Source organism: Saccopteryx bilineata, chromosome 1 (genome assembly GCF_036850765.1).
Source record: "Saccopteryx bilineata isolate mSacBil1 chromosome 1, mSacBil1_pri_phased_curated, whole genome shotgun sequence".
Taxonomy (NCBI): Eukaryota; Metazoa; Chordata; class Mammalia; order Chiroptera; family Emballonuridae; genus Saccopteryx; species Saccopteryx bilineata.
In genome coordinates, this window is record NC_089490.1 from 271,100,717 (window position 1) to 271,115,831 (window position 15,115).

At 58.1% G+C, this 15,115-nt stretch overlaps 1 protein-coding gene across 10 annotated transcripts in view; it reads right to left on the bottom strand.

The window, feature by feature from the left end:
• SLC12A7 (solute carrier family 12 member 7) overlaps positions 1-15,115 on the bottom strand; it is a 91,646-nt gene that overhangs the window by 15,087 nt on the left and 61,444 nt on the right. For all 10 annotated transcript variants that reach the window (XM_066243160.1, XM_066243152.1, XM_066243178.1 and 7 more), the window contains exons 4-14: positions 14,945-15,091; positions 13,616-13,670; positions 11,779-11,909; positions 10,678-10,919; positions 9,653-9,867; positions 8,220-8,387; positions 4,842-4,940; positions 3,872-3,929; positions 3,083-3,257; positions 1,462-1,580; positions 946-1,044 (exon numbers count right to left, since the gene is read on the bottom strand). In XM_066243160.1, coding sequence (XP_066099257.1) covers positions 946-1,044; positions 1,462-1,580; positions 3,083-3,257; positions 3,872-3,929; positions 4,842-4,940; positions 8,220-8,387; positions 9,653-9,867; positions 10,678-10,919; positions 11,779-11,909; positions 13,616-13,670; positions 14,945-15,091 — 1,508 coding nt within the window. The remainder of the gene's footprint in view (positions 1-945; positions 1,045-1,461; positions 1,581-3,082; positions 3,258-3,871; positions 3,930-4,841; positions 4,941-8,219; positions 8,388-9,652; positions 9,868-10,677; positions 10,920-11,778; positions 11,910-13,615; positions 13,671-14,944; positions 15,092-15,115) is intronic.

Sequence of the window (15,115 nt, forward strand, 5' to 3'; positions counted from 1 at the left end):
TCCACGCCCAGCTCACATCCCGACCCCTACACCTCACACACCACCTTCTCCCAAGCCCCAAACTAGCACCTTAGCCTCTGTCTCAAAAACATTACTGATCTCAGCCTGACCAGACGGTGGCACAGTGGATACAGCGTGGGTCTGGGACGCTGAGAACAGAACCAGGTTCGAAACCCCGAAGTCCCTGGCTTGAGCGTGGGCTCACCAGCTTGAGCGCGGGGTCACCAGCTTGAGCGTGGGATCATAGACATGACCCCATGGTAGCTGGTTTGAAGCCCAACATCGCTCACTTGAGTCCAAGGTCACTGGCTTGAGCAAGGGGTAACTCACTCTGCTGTAGCCCCCAGGTCAAGGCACATATGAGAAAGCAATCAATGAACAACTAAGGAGACTAAGGTGCCACAACAAAGACTTGATACTTCTCATCTCTCTCCCTTCTTGTCTGTCTGTCCCTATCTATCCCTCTCTCTGTCTCTGTCTCAAAAAAAAAACAAAAAAAAAACATTACTGGTCTCTTAGTGAAAATCTATTTTTTAGTTATTCCTAAAAACCAGCAGGGATGCCTGGCAGCCAGTTCTTCAACCTGGAGTCAGAGTCAAGGGCTGAAACGGCCCTGTGGACACCTGTCGGAGCCCTGGCTCTTCCACAACGCTGAACGCTCACTCCGTCCTCCAGGGCACGCAGCACCCCGCTGAGCACGAAACTCAGCACCGGACTCCCGGGGAACATGAGACTGAGCAGCCCCGGATCCCACACTAAAAACAGGGGTTGCCACATGATAGGCACCCCAAGTGACAAACACGGGCGTGCTGCCCTCCACAGCCTGGCGGGGCTCTTCCACAGAGGACAGCCGCCCCGCCCCCCGGCCTGCAGGCCCCCCCAGCAGCTGGCCTGGCAGATGTACCAGGTGCCCCTCCCAGCAGCAGCCCTGCAGGGCAGACTTACCAGTGGTAGTATCGGAAGCGCGGGCGCCAGTTGGGGGTGCGCAGCAGGGTCTGCACGGCGCAAGCCAGGTTCACAAACATGTAGCACATGAGGAAGAACCTGGGGACCCGAGGAGGAGGAGCAGTGTCAGAGGGGCGGGGGCAGGTCCCAGGGTGGTCCCAACGTCGGCTCTGTCCTGCGGGAGCCCCACCCACCGCTTCCCATGAGGCCCCTCGTCCACATCACTGATGTTTCTGGGGGGCTTCCCTGTGCCCCTGTCCACATTACTGTCCCTGCTGTGGGTCCTCCCTTCCCCACCATCCACATAGCTGCCCTCCTCAAAGCCTCCCTGCCCCCCTCCCATCCGCACCACTGTCCCACACCGGAACTGCCTAGGCCCCTGTGCCCATCCCTGTCTGCTGTGCCCTGAGCAGAGAGCCAGCCCTGAGAGCAGGGCCTCACGTCCCCATAGTGGTCATAGTGGCAGCCACATCCCCAGGCCTGGCCCTCATAGGCCCTCGCCCCTCCCGCACTCACATGGAGAGGATGGGGGCCACGCTGTCCAGGGAAGCGATGAGGATGCCGATCTCGCAGATGAGAGCTGTGAGCAGCAGCGCCCACGTGGGTTCCCCATTGGCCTTCCCGTGGCCGAACACCTGCAGGGAGAAGGGCACACAGGCTGGGGACCAGGGCCAGGGCCAGGTGGCCCTAGGAACAATAATACCCCGAGCTGCTTGGCCCCACCCACAGGATGTCAGAGATGCGACATACACAGAAATGGACTTCCATGACGCATCCTGCACACTACCCAGGGGCCCGGGAAGAAAACCCGACACCCAGCACTTGTGAGGCAGCTGGGTACCATCAGACCCAGGGACCTGGCCGCACCGGGCAGGGGGCAAGGCAAGGCCCAGTGTGCTGGACCAGGTTCTCCTGGGGTCCTAAGCTCAGCCTCCAGGGGAAAGAATTTTGCAAAGACTTTACTGAGAGACACCTGGACCTTCACCCACAGCATGTGGGGTGGCAGAACATTCCAGAAGGTCTGCCCCTTGCTCAGGGACACCAGACTTGAAAAGCTGTTCCTACCCACTCCTGCTGCCAGGAGTTCAGGAAAGGGACCCTCAGAGCATGTTGCAGAGACACACAGAATGAAACACAATATGCAGACCCAGTGGGGTGGCCCCACCGGTCAAGCCTCAGGTGGAGTTAAGGGAGGGCTCCACGTCACCAGGGCCAGCCTCCCCATGTCGCTTTCCCGGACAGACGGCCTGACCTCCTGACCATCACACATGGTCTAGAATAGTCCCCATGCTGTCAGTGCACCCTCCACAACCCCGTCCTCTTCTGTGTGGACAGACAGAAGCTGTGAGAGGTGAAGAAACCCAGATCTGCTGGGGTCGGTTTCAGGAAACTACGGTGAGAGGGGCGGACAACAGGGCCTCGGCAACCATGGTCACGCCTCAGCTGTTCGATAAATATGAAGGTCACTGAGTCCCCAAAATTCACCTGGTGAGATCCTGACCCCAGAACCTCAGGATATAACTATGTTTGGAACTGAGAACTATAAAGAGGCGACCAATGATCCAATCTGACTGGAATCCTTACCAGAGGGTAGAACAGACTCACGCAGAGGGACAGCCACGTGAGCAGACAAGGGGAGAAGAGGCCTGCCTAGTCCCCAAGTGGAGGCCTCAGGAGGAACCAGCCCTGCACCACCCTGACCCCAGACCTTCAGCCTCCAGCAGAGAGAACAGCTGGTCTTGTTTAAGCCACCCGGGCTACTGTCTTCATCATGGTGGCACCAGGGCACTTGATACATCAACAGCCTCATGTTCATTCCAGAAAGCTTTAGCCCCAATTGCAAGGTGGGGCTTCGGACAACATGACCCTCATCATCATCACCACACTGGGCCAGTCCTGGGGCGCAGCACCCCACAGGGCGATGACAGCCACTGCACCCCACGCCCTCAGCCCAGTGACTACCTGGGGTAAGGGACTGCCAAGCTGGAGGTGGGGACATGGGTCCCGCAATCTTTAACAGTAAACACTGTGTTCCGGGACAGAAACTGGGAACGCTCCAGACATGTTCCTTCCCAAGGGTCCTGCTCTCGGAAGGGAACCATCATGCAGCCCCGAGCCACGGGCAGCCGTCACTCACCTGCAGGAAGGGGATGATGCCATCTCGAGCGATGGCCTGCAGAAGACGCGGTGCCCCCGTCAGACTCTGCAGGCCGGCGCCACAGGTGGAGAAGAAGGAGCCGATGACAATGACCCAGGGGGATGGCCAGGCCAGCATGCCAATGACGAGCTTCCCCTGCAGGGCCTCCCCGAACCTATGGGAGAGGCGGGTAATGTGGACTTTCAAAACATGAACTGAAGACGAAGTTCCCCAGCTTCTGTGTTTGAGTGGGTGCAACACCACTCCGACCCTGAGGAAACATGGGTCCTGCTCCCCGAGGGTCCTCCCAGGAACAGGGAAGCCACTGGCCGACCCAGGGTCTGTGAGGCCATGGTCACACCTGCACAAGTGATGGACAGCAGCCATGGCCTCACTGTTAGAGACCTGCAGGGGACCTCACGCCCCAAGGGGCTGAGGGACAGGCACCCACCAGAAAGTAGGGTTGGTGGGTGACAGCCTGGGATACCGGCTGCTCTGCTGGGCCAGCAGGGTGCCCCATGGCCTCTCCCAGGACCGTCTGCACCCCCCCGGCTCTGCTGGGTCCGAGGTGACACTATGGTCCTCCAGCTCCAGGCTGGAGCAGGAGAGGGATGGACGCATCAGACCAAACAGAACCTCAACAAAGGGACAGTGGGGACTTACTGCTCCACATGCAAACTGTGAAATCCTGAGTGATCTCAACTTCAAAGTTGAAGTCATTCAAGAAAACTGACTCTGACCCCAGAAATTTCTAGAAGTTGTACATAACAACCAAGATAAGATGCATACTTATCTCGTAAGATCACGCCTTCGATGCAGGCCCCAAAAAGCACGATGCAGGAGAGGTCTGCAGTTCAGGTCAAGAAAGTGATGGACACACACCATGTGCTGGCAGCAGGGCCCTGGTCGCAGGCGGGCCTGGAGCACCCTGTCCCACCCACCCACTCTGGGTGCACTGCCACGTCCAGCGGCCCTCAGGCACCTTCCTCACTTCTGAGCCCCGGAAGCACGGAACTGGGCCTCAGGTCAGTGAGGATATGCTGGGCCTGCAGTGTGACCCCTGCAGGAGACACTGACTTAGGGCCAACTTCAGTGGCACCTCGAGAAAGTAGGGTTAGTGGGCGGTCCCCTCACACAGGTCCCCTCACCGATGGAGGACTCCTAAGGGGCAGCAATAGCCCCCCTCCCCCCACACAATCGAGGTGACACCTGAAACTGCCTCTTACCTGTGCAAATGCATCCCTGGGCAGATCACAGTCTGTGACCTGCTCCCCACACAGACCCGCTTCCTCCCAAACCCCCTACAGGGTCCCTGTTGTGGAGCCCATCCCCTCAGCCTCCTCCCACAGGGACACCCCAACCCCAGGTCATCTCCATGCCAGTGACACAGTTGGTAAACCCAACTAGTGCACGTGTGTATGACTATTACGTAATACACATGCAGTTACGTGTTCCTAGTGTATGTGATACGCTGCATGAGGTAACATGGTTACTGTATGTAGTTACGGATGATATCACATTCCGTAACTGACTGTGGAGATGGAGCCTAAGCGTTGTGTTTTATCTTCTCACATCAAGTTGGCACCAGCCCAGGTCTCTCTCTAAAGGACAGATGTCAGAACTCACCTGAACCACGGAAGCTCACCAAAGCGTGGCAGGCCATGCAGGGCATCAAGGGCAGGAGCCCTCACGCCCAAAGGGGCTGATGGACAGACAGCCCCTGCCTGAGCCTCCCATGCCTCGAACCCTTCAAGGATACAAATAAAAGATGTGGTCACAATGGCCAGGATGGTCCCTGTGGGGATGGACTTCTGCGCGTCCTTGAGGTCCCCAGACCGGTTCGAGCCTGCCATGATACCTATGGAAACACAGGCACAGTCGACCCATTACCGAGCAAACCTAGAGAACTCCATGCCCCTGGCCAAGGCCTCTCTGAGGCTGAGTTAGGACAAACACAGCCCGGGACCTCAGCTGCTCCGTGCTGGAAAAGATGTGAGCTGAGGAAGACAGTATCTGTGTGGGGCCAATGTCCCCAGCCCAGGCCTCAAAGAGCACAGCCCAGATGTCACTGTGCAGCTGTGGAACAGCTGGGCGCGTGGGAAAAGGCCTCAGATGTCCCACACTCTCCGTAGGGACAGCTAACCCCACCATGAACTAAGTCACAGTCAAGACCAGAGCAAGGCTCACTCAGCCCAGAGGCTTGTTGTTGACACCAAAACCAGAGTCAGCCTCCGGGTGCACCTGATCTCCACTCACTTTCATGTAAGAATTGGGTTCATCCACGTGGCTGGGGGTCAGAAACTCCCAGGACAATGATGCCCAATGCTGACTTCCTCAAAAAGCCACGTCTGGATCAGGCATTACAAGAACATGGCCCTAGCCTGACCTGTGGTGGCGTAGGGGATAAAACGTCGACCTGGAAATGCTGAGGTCGCAGGTTCGAAACCCTGGGCTTGCCTGGTGAAGGCACATATGGGAGTTGATGCTTCCAGCTCCTCCCCCCTGTCTCTCTCTCCTCTCTCTCTCTCTGTCTCTCTCTCTCTCCTCTCTAAAATGAATGAATAAAATAAAATAAAAAATAAATAAAAAGAACATGGCCCTAAGTAACTCAAGGCCTCTCCACATTAACTCGGCGCCGGATCCAATCCCTCTCCCCCCACCCCACACACAGGTGTGTCAGTGCCTACACCCTCATGCTCCATTTGGTACATAAAGTAAAATGATTCCAACTAGACTCAAAGAAACGCCAACCAATGGCAGGTTTGTTCAGTGCCTCATGAGTATATTCTAGCTGTGACCTGCTGTGCCCACATGCTCAGAAAGGTGGCAGTGCTGGGTAGGTGGGAGCGCTGACAGAGCTCAGACAGTGTGCCACCAGGCACTGGGACCACCTGCACCTACAGACCATGTTTCCCACCAGACAGGGCAGGAGAGTGCAGGAGGAGCCAGGCCCACACCAAGGGGGTGGGGGAGTGCAGGAGGAGCCAGGCCCACACCACGGGGCAGGAGAGTGCAGGAGGAGCCAGGCCCACACCACGGGGCAGGAGAGTGCAGGAGGAGCCAGGCCCACACCAAGGGGGCGGGGAGTGCAGGAGGAGCCAGGCCCACACCAAGGGGGCGGGGAGTGCAGGAGGAGCCAGGCCCACACCAAGGGGGCGGGGAGTGCAGGAGGAGCCAGGCCCACACCAAGGGGGCGGGGGAGTGCAGGAGGAGCCAGGCCCACACCAAGGGGGCGGGGGAGTGCAGGAGGAGCCAGGCCCACACCAAGGGGGCGGGGAGTGCAGGAGGAGCCAGGCCCACACCAAGGGGGCGGGGGAGTGCAGGAGGAGCCAGGCCCACACCAAGGGGGCGGGGGAGTGCAGGAGGAGCCAGGCTCACACCAAGGGGGCGGGGGAGTGCAGGAGGAGCCAGGCTCACACCAAGGGGGCGGGGGAGTGCAGGAGGAGCCAGGCTCACACCAACGAGGCAGGGGAGTACAGGAGGAGCCAGGCTCACACCAACGGGGCAGGGGAGTGCAGGAGGAGCCAGGCTCACACCAAGGGGGCAGGGGAGTGCAGGAGGAGCCAGGCTCACACCAAGGGGGCAGGGGAGTGCAGGAGGAGCCAGGCCCACACCAACGGGGCGGGGGAGTGCAGGAGGAGCCAGGCTCACACCAACGGGCCAGGAGAGTGCAGGAGGAGCCAGGCTCACACCAACGGGGCAGGGGAGTGCAGGAGGAGCCAGGCTCACACCAAGGGGGCAGGGGAGTGCAGGAGGAGCCAGGCCCACACCACGGGGCAGGAGAGTGCAGGAGGAGCCAGGCCCACACCACGGGGCAGGAGAGTGCAGGAGGAGCCAGGCCCACACCACGGGGCAGGAGAGTGCAGGAGGAGCCAGGCCCACACCACGGGGCAGGAGAGTGCAGGAGGAGCCAGGCCCACACCACGGGGCAGGAGAGTGCAGGAGGAGCCAGGCCCACACTAAGGGGGTGGGGGAGTGCAGGAGGAGCCAGGCTCACACCGAAGGGGTGGGGGAGTGCAGGAGGAGCCAGGCTCACACCAACGGGCCAGGAGAGTGCAGGAGGAGCCAGGCCCACACCGAAGGGGTGGGGGAGTGCAGGAGGAGCCAGGCTCACACCAACGGGCCAGGAGAGTGCAGGAGGAGCCAGGCCCACACCGAAGGGGTGGGGGAGTGCAGGAGGAGCCAGGCTCACACCAACGGGCCAGGAGAGTGCAGGAGGAGCCAGGTTCACACCAACGGGGCAGGGAGTGCAGGAGGAGCCAGGCTCACACCACCGGGCAGGAGAGTGCAGGAGGAGCCAGGCCCACACTAAGGGGGTGGGGGAGTGCAGGAGGAGCCAGGCTCACACCAGGGGGCAGGAGAGTGCAGGAGGAGCCAGGCCCACACCCCCACACTTGCCAAAGCAAGTCCATGACCCCACACCTTGAGGGGAGACTAAAAAGAAGCACTTGTCAACATCTCCCCAACCCTCGCCTCTAAACTCCACGGCTTAGGGAGAGGTCAGAGGAAGTAGGTGGTGAGCGGCCCTTGCAGGCCAGCCTTCCAGAGCACAGACAGGCTGGTGGTGGAAGCAGGAGCTGACCTTGACGGGGGCCAGAGGGATAGACCCACTGACAGCCACAGGCTGCTCGCTCAGCCAGGCCACGCCAGGAGGGGCTGGTGGCTCCCCCTTTGTGGGGGGCAGGCTGAGGGATGTTCAGGTGGGAGGTGGTCTCCAGGAGCAGCATGTGTGCACGTGTGTGTGCCTGGGCAAGGGGAGGGGGACAGGATGTTTGTACATGAAGGACCATCCCAGAAGGTCAGCTGACCCTCTTGTAAGGACAAGGACGGCTGCAGTGCCTGATCACTAACAGTTCTCTGTGTCCACTCAACCTAACAGTGCACGGGGTGTTCTCAACAAGTCCTCACCACAGTCACAGAGTAAGTACTGTAACACGGGTCTCTCTAGAGAGCATGGAACAAAGCTCTCTTAAGCCATACGATTTCCTGTGTTCCCACTCAGAACAGACAAGGAGCAGATTACGCTCACTTCTTGAGCCAAACAGGAAAGAAAATGGTGGTGGGGGGAGAAAGGGACAGGGCTGGCTGTGTGAGAGCTGAGGGAGGGAGCAGATGGCCTGGGATGCCGAGGCCTCACCGGTCACGGAGGGAAAGTAGATGCCGACCAGCATGGTGAAATAGGTCATGATGTCGGTGAGGACGTAGGGCAGCCTGCTGGTCCTGCTCTCCTCCGGCACTGGCACCGACGGCAAACCCTTCTTCTCCACAAACACCCCTTTGTCCGTGTACACACTCCACAGGTTATCTGTGGGGGGAGAAAAGGATGGGTGACAGGACTCTAGAACCTTCCACGAGGGCTCACGCCATCGAGGAGGCACAGCAGACATGCAACCAACTTCACACACGGACTAGGACATCAAACTCAAACTGACCTCTAAGGAAACTGTTCGCCTAATCACCGAGTGAAAGATTTTGGTTCTAACGTCAAGTTTAAAGGAAAGACTTCACTTGAACAAGCGTGTCCCTGACAAGCTGCCTTAGGGCTCTGAGGGAAGGTCTCCATGCGGAGGAAGTCAGTCGGCGGTCCCTTCACACAGATCCCCTCACCGATGGAGGACTCCTAAGGGGCAGCAACAGCCCCCCTCCCCCACACAATCGAGGTGACACCTGAAACTGCCTCTTACCTGTGCAAATGCATCCCTGGGCAGATCACAGTCTGTGACCTGCTCCCCACACAGACCCGCTTCCTCCCAAACCCCCTACAGGGTCCCTGCTGTGGAGCCCAGCCCCTCAGCCTCCTCCCACAGGGACCCCTCACGGATACCCCACAGGGACACCCCAACCCCAGGTCATCTCCATGCCTCACTCCCACCTTCCAACCTCTCCCTGCTCCCTCAAAACAGGGTGCCCTGTCTCTACCTCTCCCTCCCTGTGTGACCTAGAACAGCTGTTCCCTCCAAGGGTCTTGCTCCGCCCAAACCCAGACGTAGGGGTTGGGCTCACTTGCTAGGGGCCTCTGAGCATCAGGATCCCCATGCTAAGGGATAGGTGAACTTTTGCAGCTGACCCATCTCTGCCCACCCAGCTCAACTCAGTAGAGCCCCCACGCTCCCCCAATACCTACTGTCATCACAGCCTCTGAGGGACATGTGATACTGATCTACCATGGCAGGCAGCTAGGGACCCAGTGACCACGGCCTCAGGATGATTCCACTTCATTCCCCGTAAAAGGGCAGGCCTCCCTCCTGGTGTGGTGGGGGAGCCAGCTCAATTTCTCATCACAGAAGAACTTGGAGACAGGAAAAACCAGTCCCCACTGGTTAATTACTCTCCCTATTAACAGAGCTGCTATGAAGTCCTAAAAATGTAAAGATCAACTAGGGAGTCCCTGAACCACTGGCTTCCACAACACGACAACAGCCCTGGGGAGAGCCGGGCCAAGCAGGGGGCCTGGCAGGTCAGCGCCAGGGAAGGGGCGGCACAACCGTGGGCTCTGGGCAGCAGGACAGGTTCCCAAGGACTGGGCTTTGGACAACACAGCCCTGCCAACACCCCCGGACACTCACTCACCCAGAAGAACCCCGCTGGCCACGCCGGGGATGCCCTGAATCTCCGTGAGGTTGTTCTGGGCAAAGTACTCGTCGCAGGTGGCGCTGGGCATGGAGTTGTTGCAGAAGAGGCCCCAGAGCGCGGTGGTGGCCGTCGTGCTGTTGTTGGTGGTGTGGACTTTGGCACAGATGTCAAAGCTGCGTCTTGATAACGTGCGGTTCCCCAGCAGACAGACCCTGGAGCGGGAGTGGGGCGTGAAGAGACATGTGGCTCCCGTGTGAGGGTACTTGCACCCCTTCTTCAGTGGCCAGGTGGAGGCTGCAGGGTCCCCTGTAAGCAGCTTCTGACGCCCTCCGTTTAGCATGACGGGAGCATTTGCATGAGCTGTGAAAATCAGTGTCTGAGCACGAGTCCAGCTCTCACACGGAGTGGGGCTAAGGGATGGTCTGTTCTGCCACCCTGTTCTGGAATGCTGGACACAGGAATGAACGAGACTATTCCCACCCTGCAGCTCCCTTCCTCCAATGCAGACAGCAAAGCACAGGAGCATCGAGGGGCCCCCTCCCAGGCCACTGGGCCACCTGCTGCCTGAACACCAGCCACACCACCACCAGCTCGCTCACTCACTCTGTGACCTAAGGCCACTTCCTTGTGACTTAGTGTCCTCATTCAAAAGGGGAACAAGAAAAGAACCCACTTGAGGGCTTTCATGAGGCCTAGGCGAGGAGGCCGCGCCTGGGAGGGGAGGCGCTCAATGCTGCCTGACTGTCCTCAGGGCTGCCAGCCAATCGATACACCCCTGGACCTTCACCAAGCCTCCTGTCCTGTCCTTGCAGATGGCTGGCTACAACAGCATCCTGACCGCTCATCCCCGACGCCAGTGAGGAAAGATAAGATTGCCAGACACACGGTGCTACCACCCCAGGCCCCACTGTCACAGCCACAGATGAAACCCGAATTACAAACTACGAAATGCTGCATCCTACAGACTGGATCCAGGCAGAGGGACCGAGGACCAGGGACCCCTGACAGAGGATGGGACTCACGGGACGTCTGGTGGGTCAAAGGCAGTCTTGATGACTCCAGCGTAGATGGCGAGGATGGACAGCACCACGCAGGCCAGGAACACCAGGGCCAGCTTGTTGACATACTTGACGCCCACGAAGACCACCATGGCCATGAGGACCAGCGTGCACGTCCCATACACTCGCATGTTGTGCAGCAGGGCCACGGCCTCACCGTCTGGTGACTTGGCATGGACGATGGCTGCGCCAGGGGAGATGTAGGTCTGTGGGGGCAAAGCAGATCAAGAAGGGCAGCTTAGCTTATCCATCCCTGCCTGGCAGATCACCACATGGGGTGAAGGACGGGGCCAGACATGACCTTCTGAAGGGGTCCCTTTGGGGGAGGCTTAGTGCTCCCTCCTTCCCCGAGGGCCCCCACATCACCAGAATGGATCTATAGGAAACCCTCAGGTACACAAAATACAGGTTTCAAATGGTGACAGACGGGGCACGATTCTGAGATGAAGTTTAGGACCTTCACAGTCAGGCGGCATCGGAACACAAGGATCCCCCACTTCTCTAATTTAATAGAAAAGCAATGTTTTTCTACTAACAGGAACACACCAGCCTTGGAGAGCGGGGCCAGCCCAGCAGTGTCCTCCCAGAACCACACTGGGCTGGCACCAAGTGCGGACATCCCTGATAGATGCTCGGTGTATCCTGCTGGAGTGATGGACCAAGTGACCAGTGACTTAGCTCTAAGAAGTGGGTGGGACCAGGTACAGGGACATGCAAACCAAAGCTCAGGGAGCACGCCACCCCATGGCCCACCATCAAGAGCCTGGTGTTTCTGGCAGCCACACCCTTGGTACCAGAGGACAAGGAAAGTTGAGAGTGAAGGGCAGGGGGCCCCAAAGACCTCGACCTCTGAGGGGTCTGGCAAACTAGGAGGGCACGTCTATCTCAAACACACGAAAAGACGGAGTATCTCAACTTCCAGTGTCAGGGGAAAACCTCCAGCAGAGGGGCCCAGAATGTTCGCCAGAGGACAGGAACAAGAGCGGAGAAGAAAGGCCTGACAGGAAGCGCTGGCCTTGGAGGTGGCGCCCGGCAAGGGAAACCAGCCCGCAACAAAGCACTTACCAGAAAAATCTCAATCGTCCCCAAGATATACATGGCCCCTGCAAAGGTCGTGCCCAGATAGAAGCAGAGGCCCACGGCCCCTCCGAACTCTGGCCCCAGGGACCGCGAGATCATGTAGTACGAGCCGCCAGCTGCCAAAAAAATGCCAAACAATAAACAGCGGGTTAGGGACCAATCAGGGTCATGGTGAAAAACAGCCACAAGCAGGGGCCAGAGCCCATATGTCTGCACATTTTGACATAAGACCAACACCTCCATCCTCTTAACTTTTGCCCCAAAAGTCTCGAGCACCCAGGGTTGCTTAAGCAGCATTTCTGTATCACTCCCAGAGTGCAGATGACGCCCACGCCCCCTGGGTCTGTCCCTAGCTATTCTGTTAGACAGCTGAGTCCATGCTCAGACACTGACCAGGAGACCACAGCATGACTCAGGAATGCCTGGAGAACTGCTCAGGGCATGTTCCTCTTTCTAAAAAGCAAACCTAAAAGCCATCAGCCACTAGAATAATCTCTCCGAGTGAGCACACTGTACCCAGTCCTCGAGCACCAAGTTTCAGTGCCACCTCCCAGCGGCGCGTCGAGAGAAGGGAGACTGGTCCCCATGGCCAGGCCGCAGCCCCCCGGGGACCTCACGCTCCAAGGCTGGTGGGAGCACGGCCTCTACACAGCTGCTGCTCTTTGTGAGGACCGAGATATTCTGGGGGAGGGGAAGCGATTCAAGGACTTGGGGTGCAGAAGAAGCTGGGCCCCCCTTAAACACACACAGGCTGCACAGGCTGCAGGGGGACGAGGTGACATCATTTCAGTCCCTTGAATCCAAGGAACTGCCTGCATCTTTGCTCATGGGACAACACAGCCTAAGGTACAAACTGGGCACAGCACTGGCCTGCGTGCCTACCCGCCTTCCCTTCTCTGCCGAGCTCACTACCCTGCAGGCACTGCCCTCCCCATACCAGGGCCAGGAGCTAAGCTGCAAAAGGGGGAAAAACAGCTGTGACTTCAGGGCTCAGATGCCAATGTGAAGCCCATGGGGAACAGATCAGAGCCCGTCCCCTCTCCCAATTACCCCCAGCAGCCTCTCCTGTATTCCCATCCCTGGTCAGACAGTGCCAGAGGCAACGGGCAGAGGCTGTGGTGCTTTAGTTTTGTTGGTTTAAAAAAAAAATGATGGTTTGTGAGAAATTAAACTTCAGAATCAAAGGGACCCATCCAGTCATAAAATGCCAGCCTCTTGTCCAGACAGCAAAGGTGTAAGTTTGACAAGAAAAAATCTTGGGTTTTTGATGTGGGTTCCCGCTCTGTGGAGCCCAATTGGCCAACAGCCTCTGAGCACTAGCGCAGGTGACCAGGGACCACCCTGGTCTTAGCAAAGCCCCACCGGGCCCTTGGGGGAAACACAAGAAGAGGCCCCAGGATACCAGGGACACAAGGCCTCAAGAGTCCACATGCAGGTGAGAGCCCAGAGCATCTCTGCCCAAAGACAGGGGTGGGGGGAGGTCACTGCGGACAGAGATTCTGGAAGGGCCTGGCCAGGTGGAGAACATCCCCCTCCCACCCACCCACCAGACCCCTCTAGATGTAGAGAGCTCTGTGCTTGGACACAAATGACCAGCAGCAACCTCCAGGTGGGTAAGGGCATGTCCACACTGGGTCTTCTGGTACAGGACCCCACTTCCTGCCTCACCCACAGCCACCTTGGGCGAAGGGCTAATGTCAAGGTCATCATCAGAATGAAAGTGGAGCATTACTAAATCCACAGTGAAGCGAAGCGAAGCTCAGTTACTACCCACAAAAGAAAAGCTTCACTTCAGATGACCCAGCCTCCAGCACCTCCTTACCTGGGACCACACCATTAGTGGCAATCGCACTCATCGAGATGGCAGTCAGCATTGTCTGCAAAAAGACAGATGTCCCTTTTAGAAGAGCACTTCTGAGGGCCACCCCAGCAATGAGAGCACAGCCCCAGGCCTGGGGTAGAGCCCAGCCAGCAGGCCCAGCTGCCCGCTTTCCAGCTCCTGATCACAAAGGGCTGCTGAGTAACGAGCAGGCGAAGCTTCAGACACTCAGGACTGCAGCCCCCAGCCTCACTTTCTCTCCCCCTTAACTCCCAAAACTGAGCTCCTTCATTTTGCCCAGAAAACACCTGCCTCAGGACCCTGTCTGGCACTGAAGGCCAGCTTCTGCCTGAGTGCCCACCCCAAATGGGGTATAAGGTGCCCACCTGCTCAGAAAGCAGCTACACCTGTAGGTTGGGGAGTAACTAATTTACAACCTAAGCACCAGAAGGAAAGCCTAGAAAGTGAAGGACCAGGTGACCACAGTGACCAGGGCCCTGTCTGCCACCTGAAAAGCCCCACCCATCACCCAGCTTGTTCTCCGTTTCGTGTGTGCCAGGCACGACTCCAGGTACTTCCCAACTCTTAAAGGTGAGAAACACGTTGTGACCCAGGAGAACGCGGCGAGGCCATTAGGCACAGCTCTGCGGGGTCTGGGCGCTGGGAAGCGGGGAGCAGGGGAGGGGCTCCTACTCATCTACACTGTTTGAATTCTTTAGATAGCCACCTCCAGGTGACAAAGGGTGACAGGACAGCTTAGTCACCACCTAACAGTAAAGGAAGTAGGATAAAGTGCAGCCGGGGAAGAGGCGCTGAGGAGCATCCAGAGGGTAAACAAGATGCAACGAAACAGAAAAAAGAGACTATGGGTCACTAACAGACAGGGACACAGGCACAGAGCCAAGTGGTGGGTATGTCATGCTGGGGTCTGGGGCTCTACAAGTCACCAACATGTGTCCTTTTCTATAAACAAGGTCCCTGAAAATGTCCAGATAAATCCAATTGAAAGGAGACCTGGTCAAAGTGCAGGACTCCTGCGAATGGTGATGGTGCCCAGCTGGCCCCTGTACTTCTGAAAATGCAGCTAAAAAAGACTCTCTGTGGCCAACGGACAGCCTGGTCATAGTCCCCAGGCCACAAGCATTTTCCCTGTGGTCACACCAGTACCGGGAGGAGGCCATCATGGGATAGAACCCACATGGGCAACCTCAGATTGAAACGCAGCGGACCCTGGAGAGCCCACAGTTGTCCACATGGTTTGGTCCTTGCAATCCAGCTGCCACTGCCCCAAAGGCAAAAACCCCATGCCCAGGGACCGCCCTGGTCACTCACACACGTGCAGCACATGGACACGATGAGGAAGGACTCCATGACGCCGGCCACGCCCACGATCCACGAAAAACGCAGGAAGAGGATCACGCCAAGAATGTTCTGCAGGCAGGGCAGGTAGACGCCGATGAAGGTGCCCATGCCTGGGCTCTGAGAGAGAGAACAAAGGTTCCA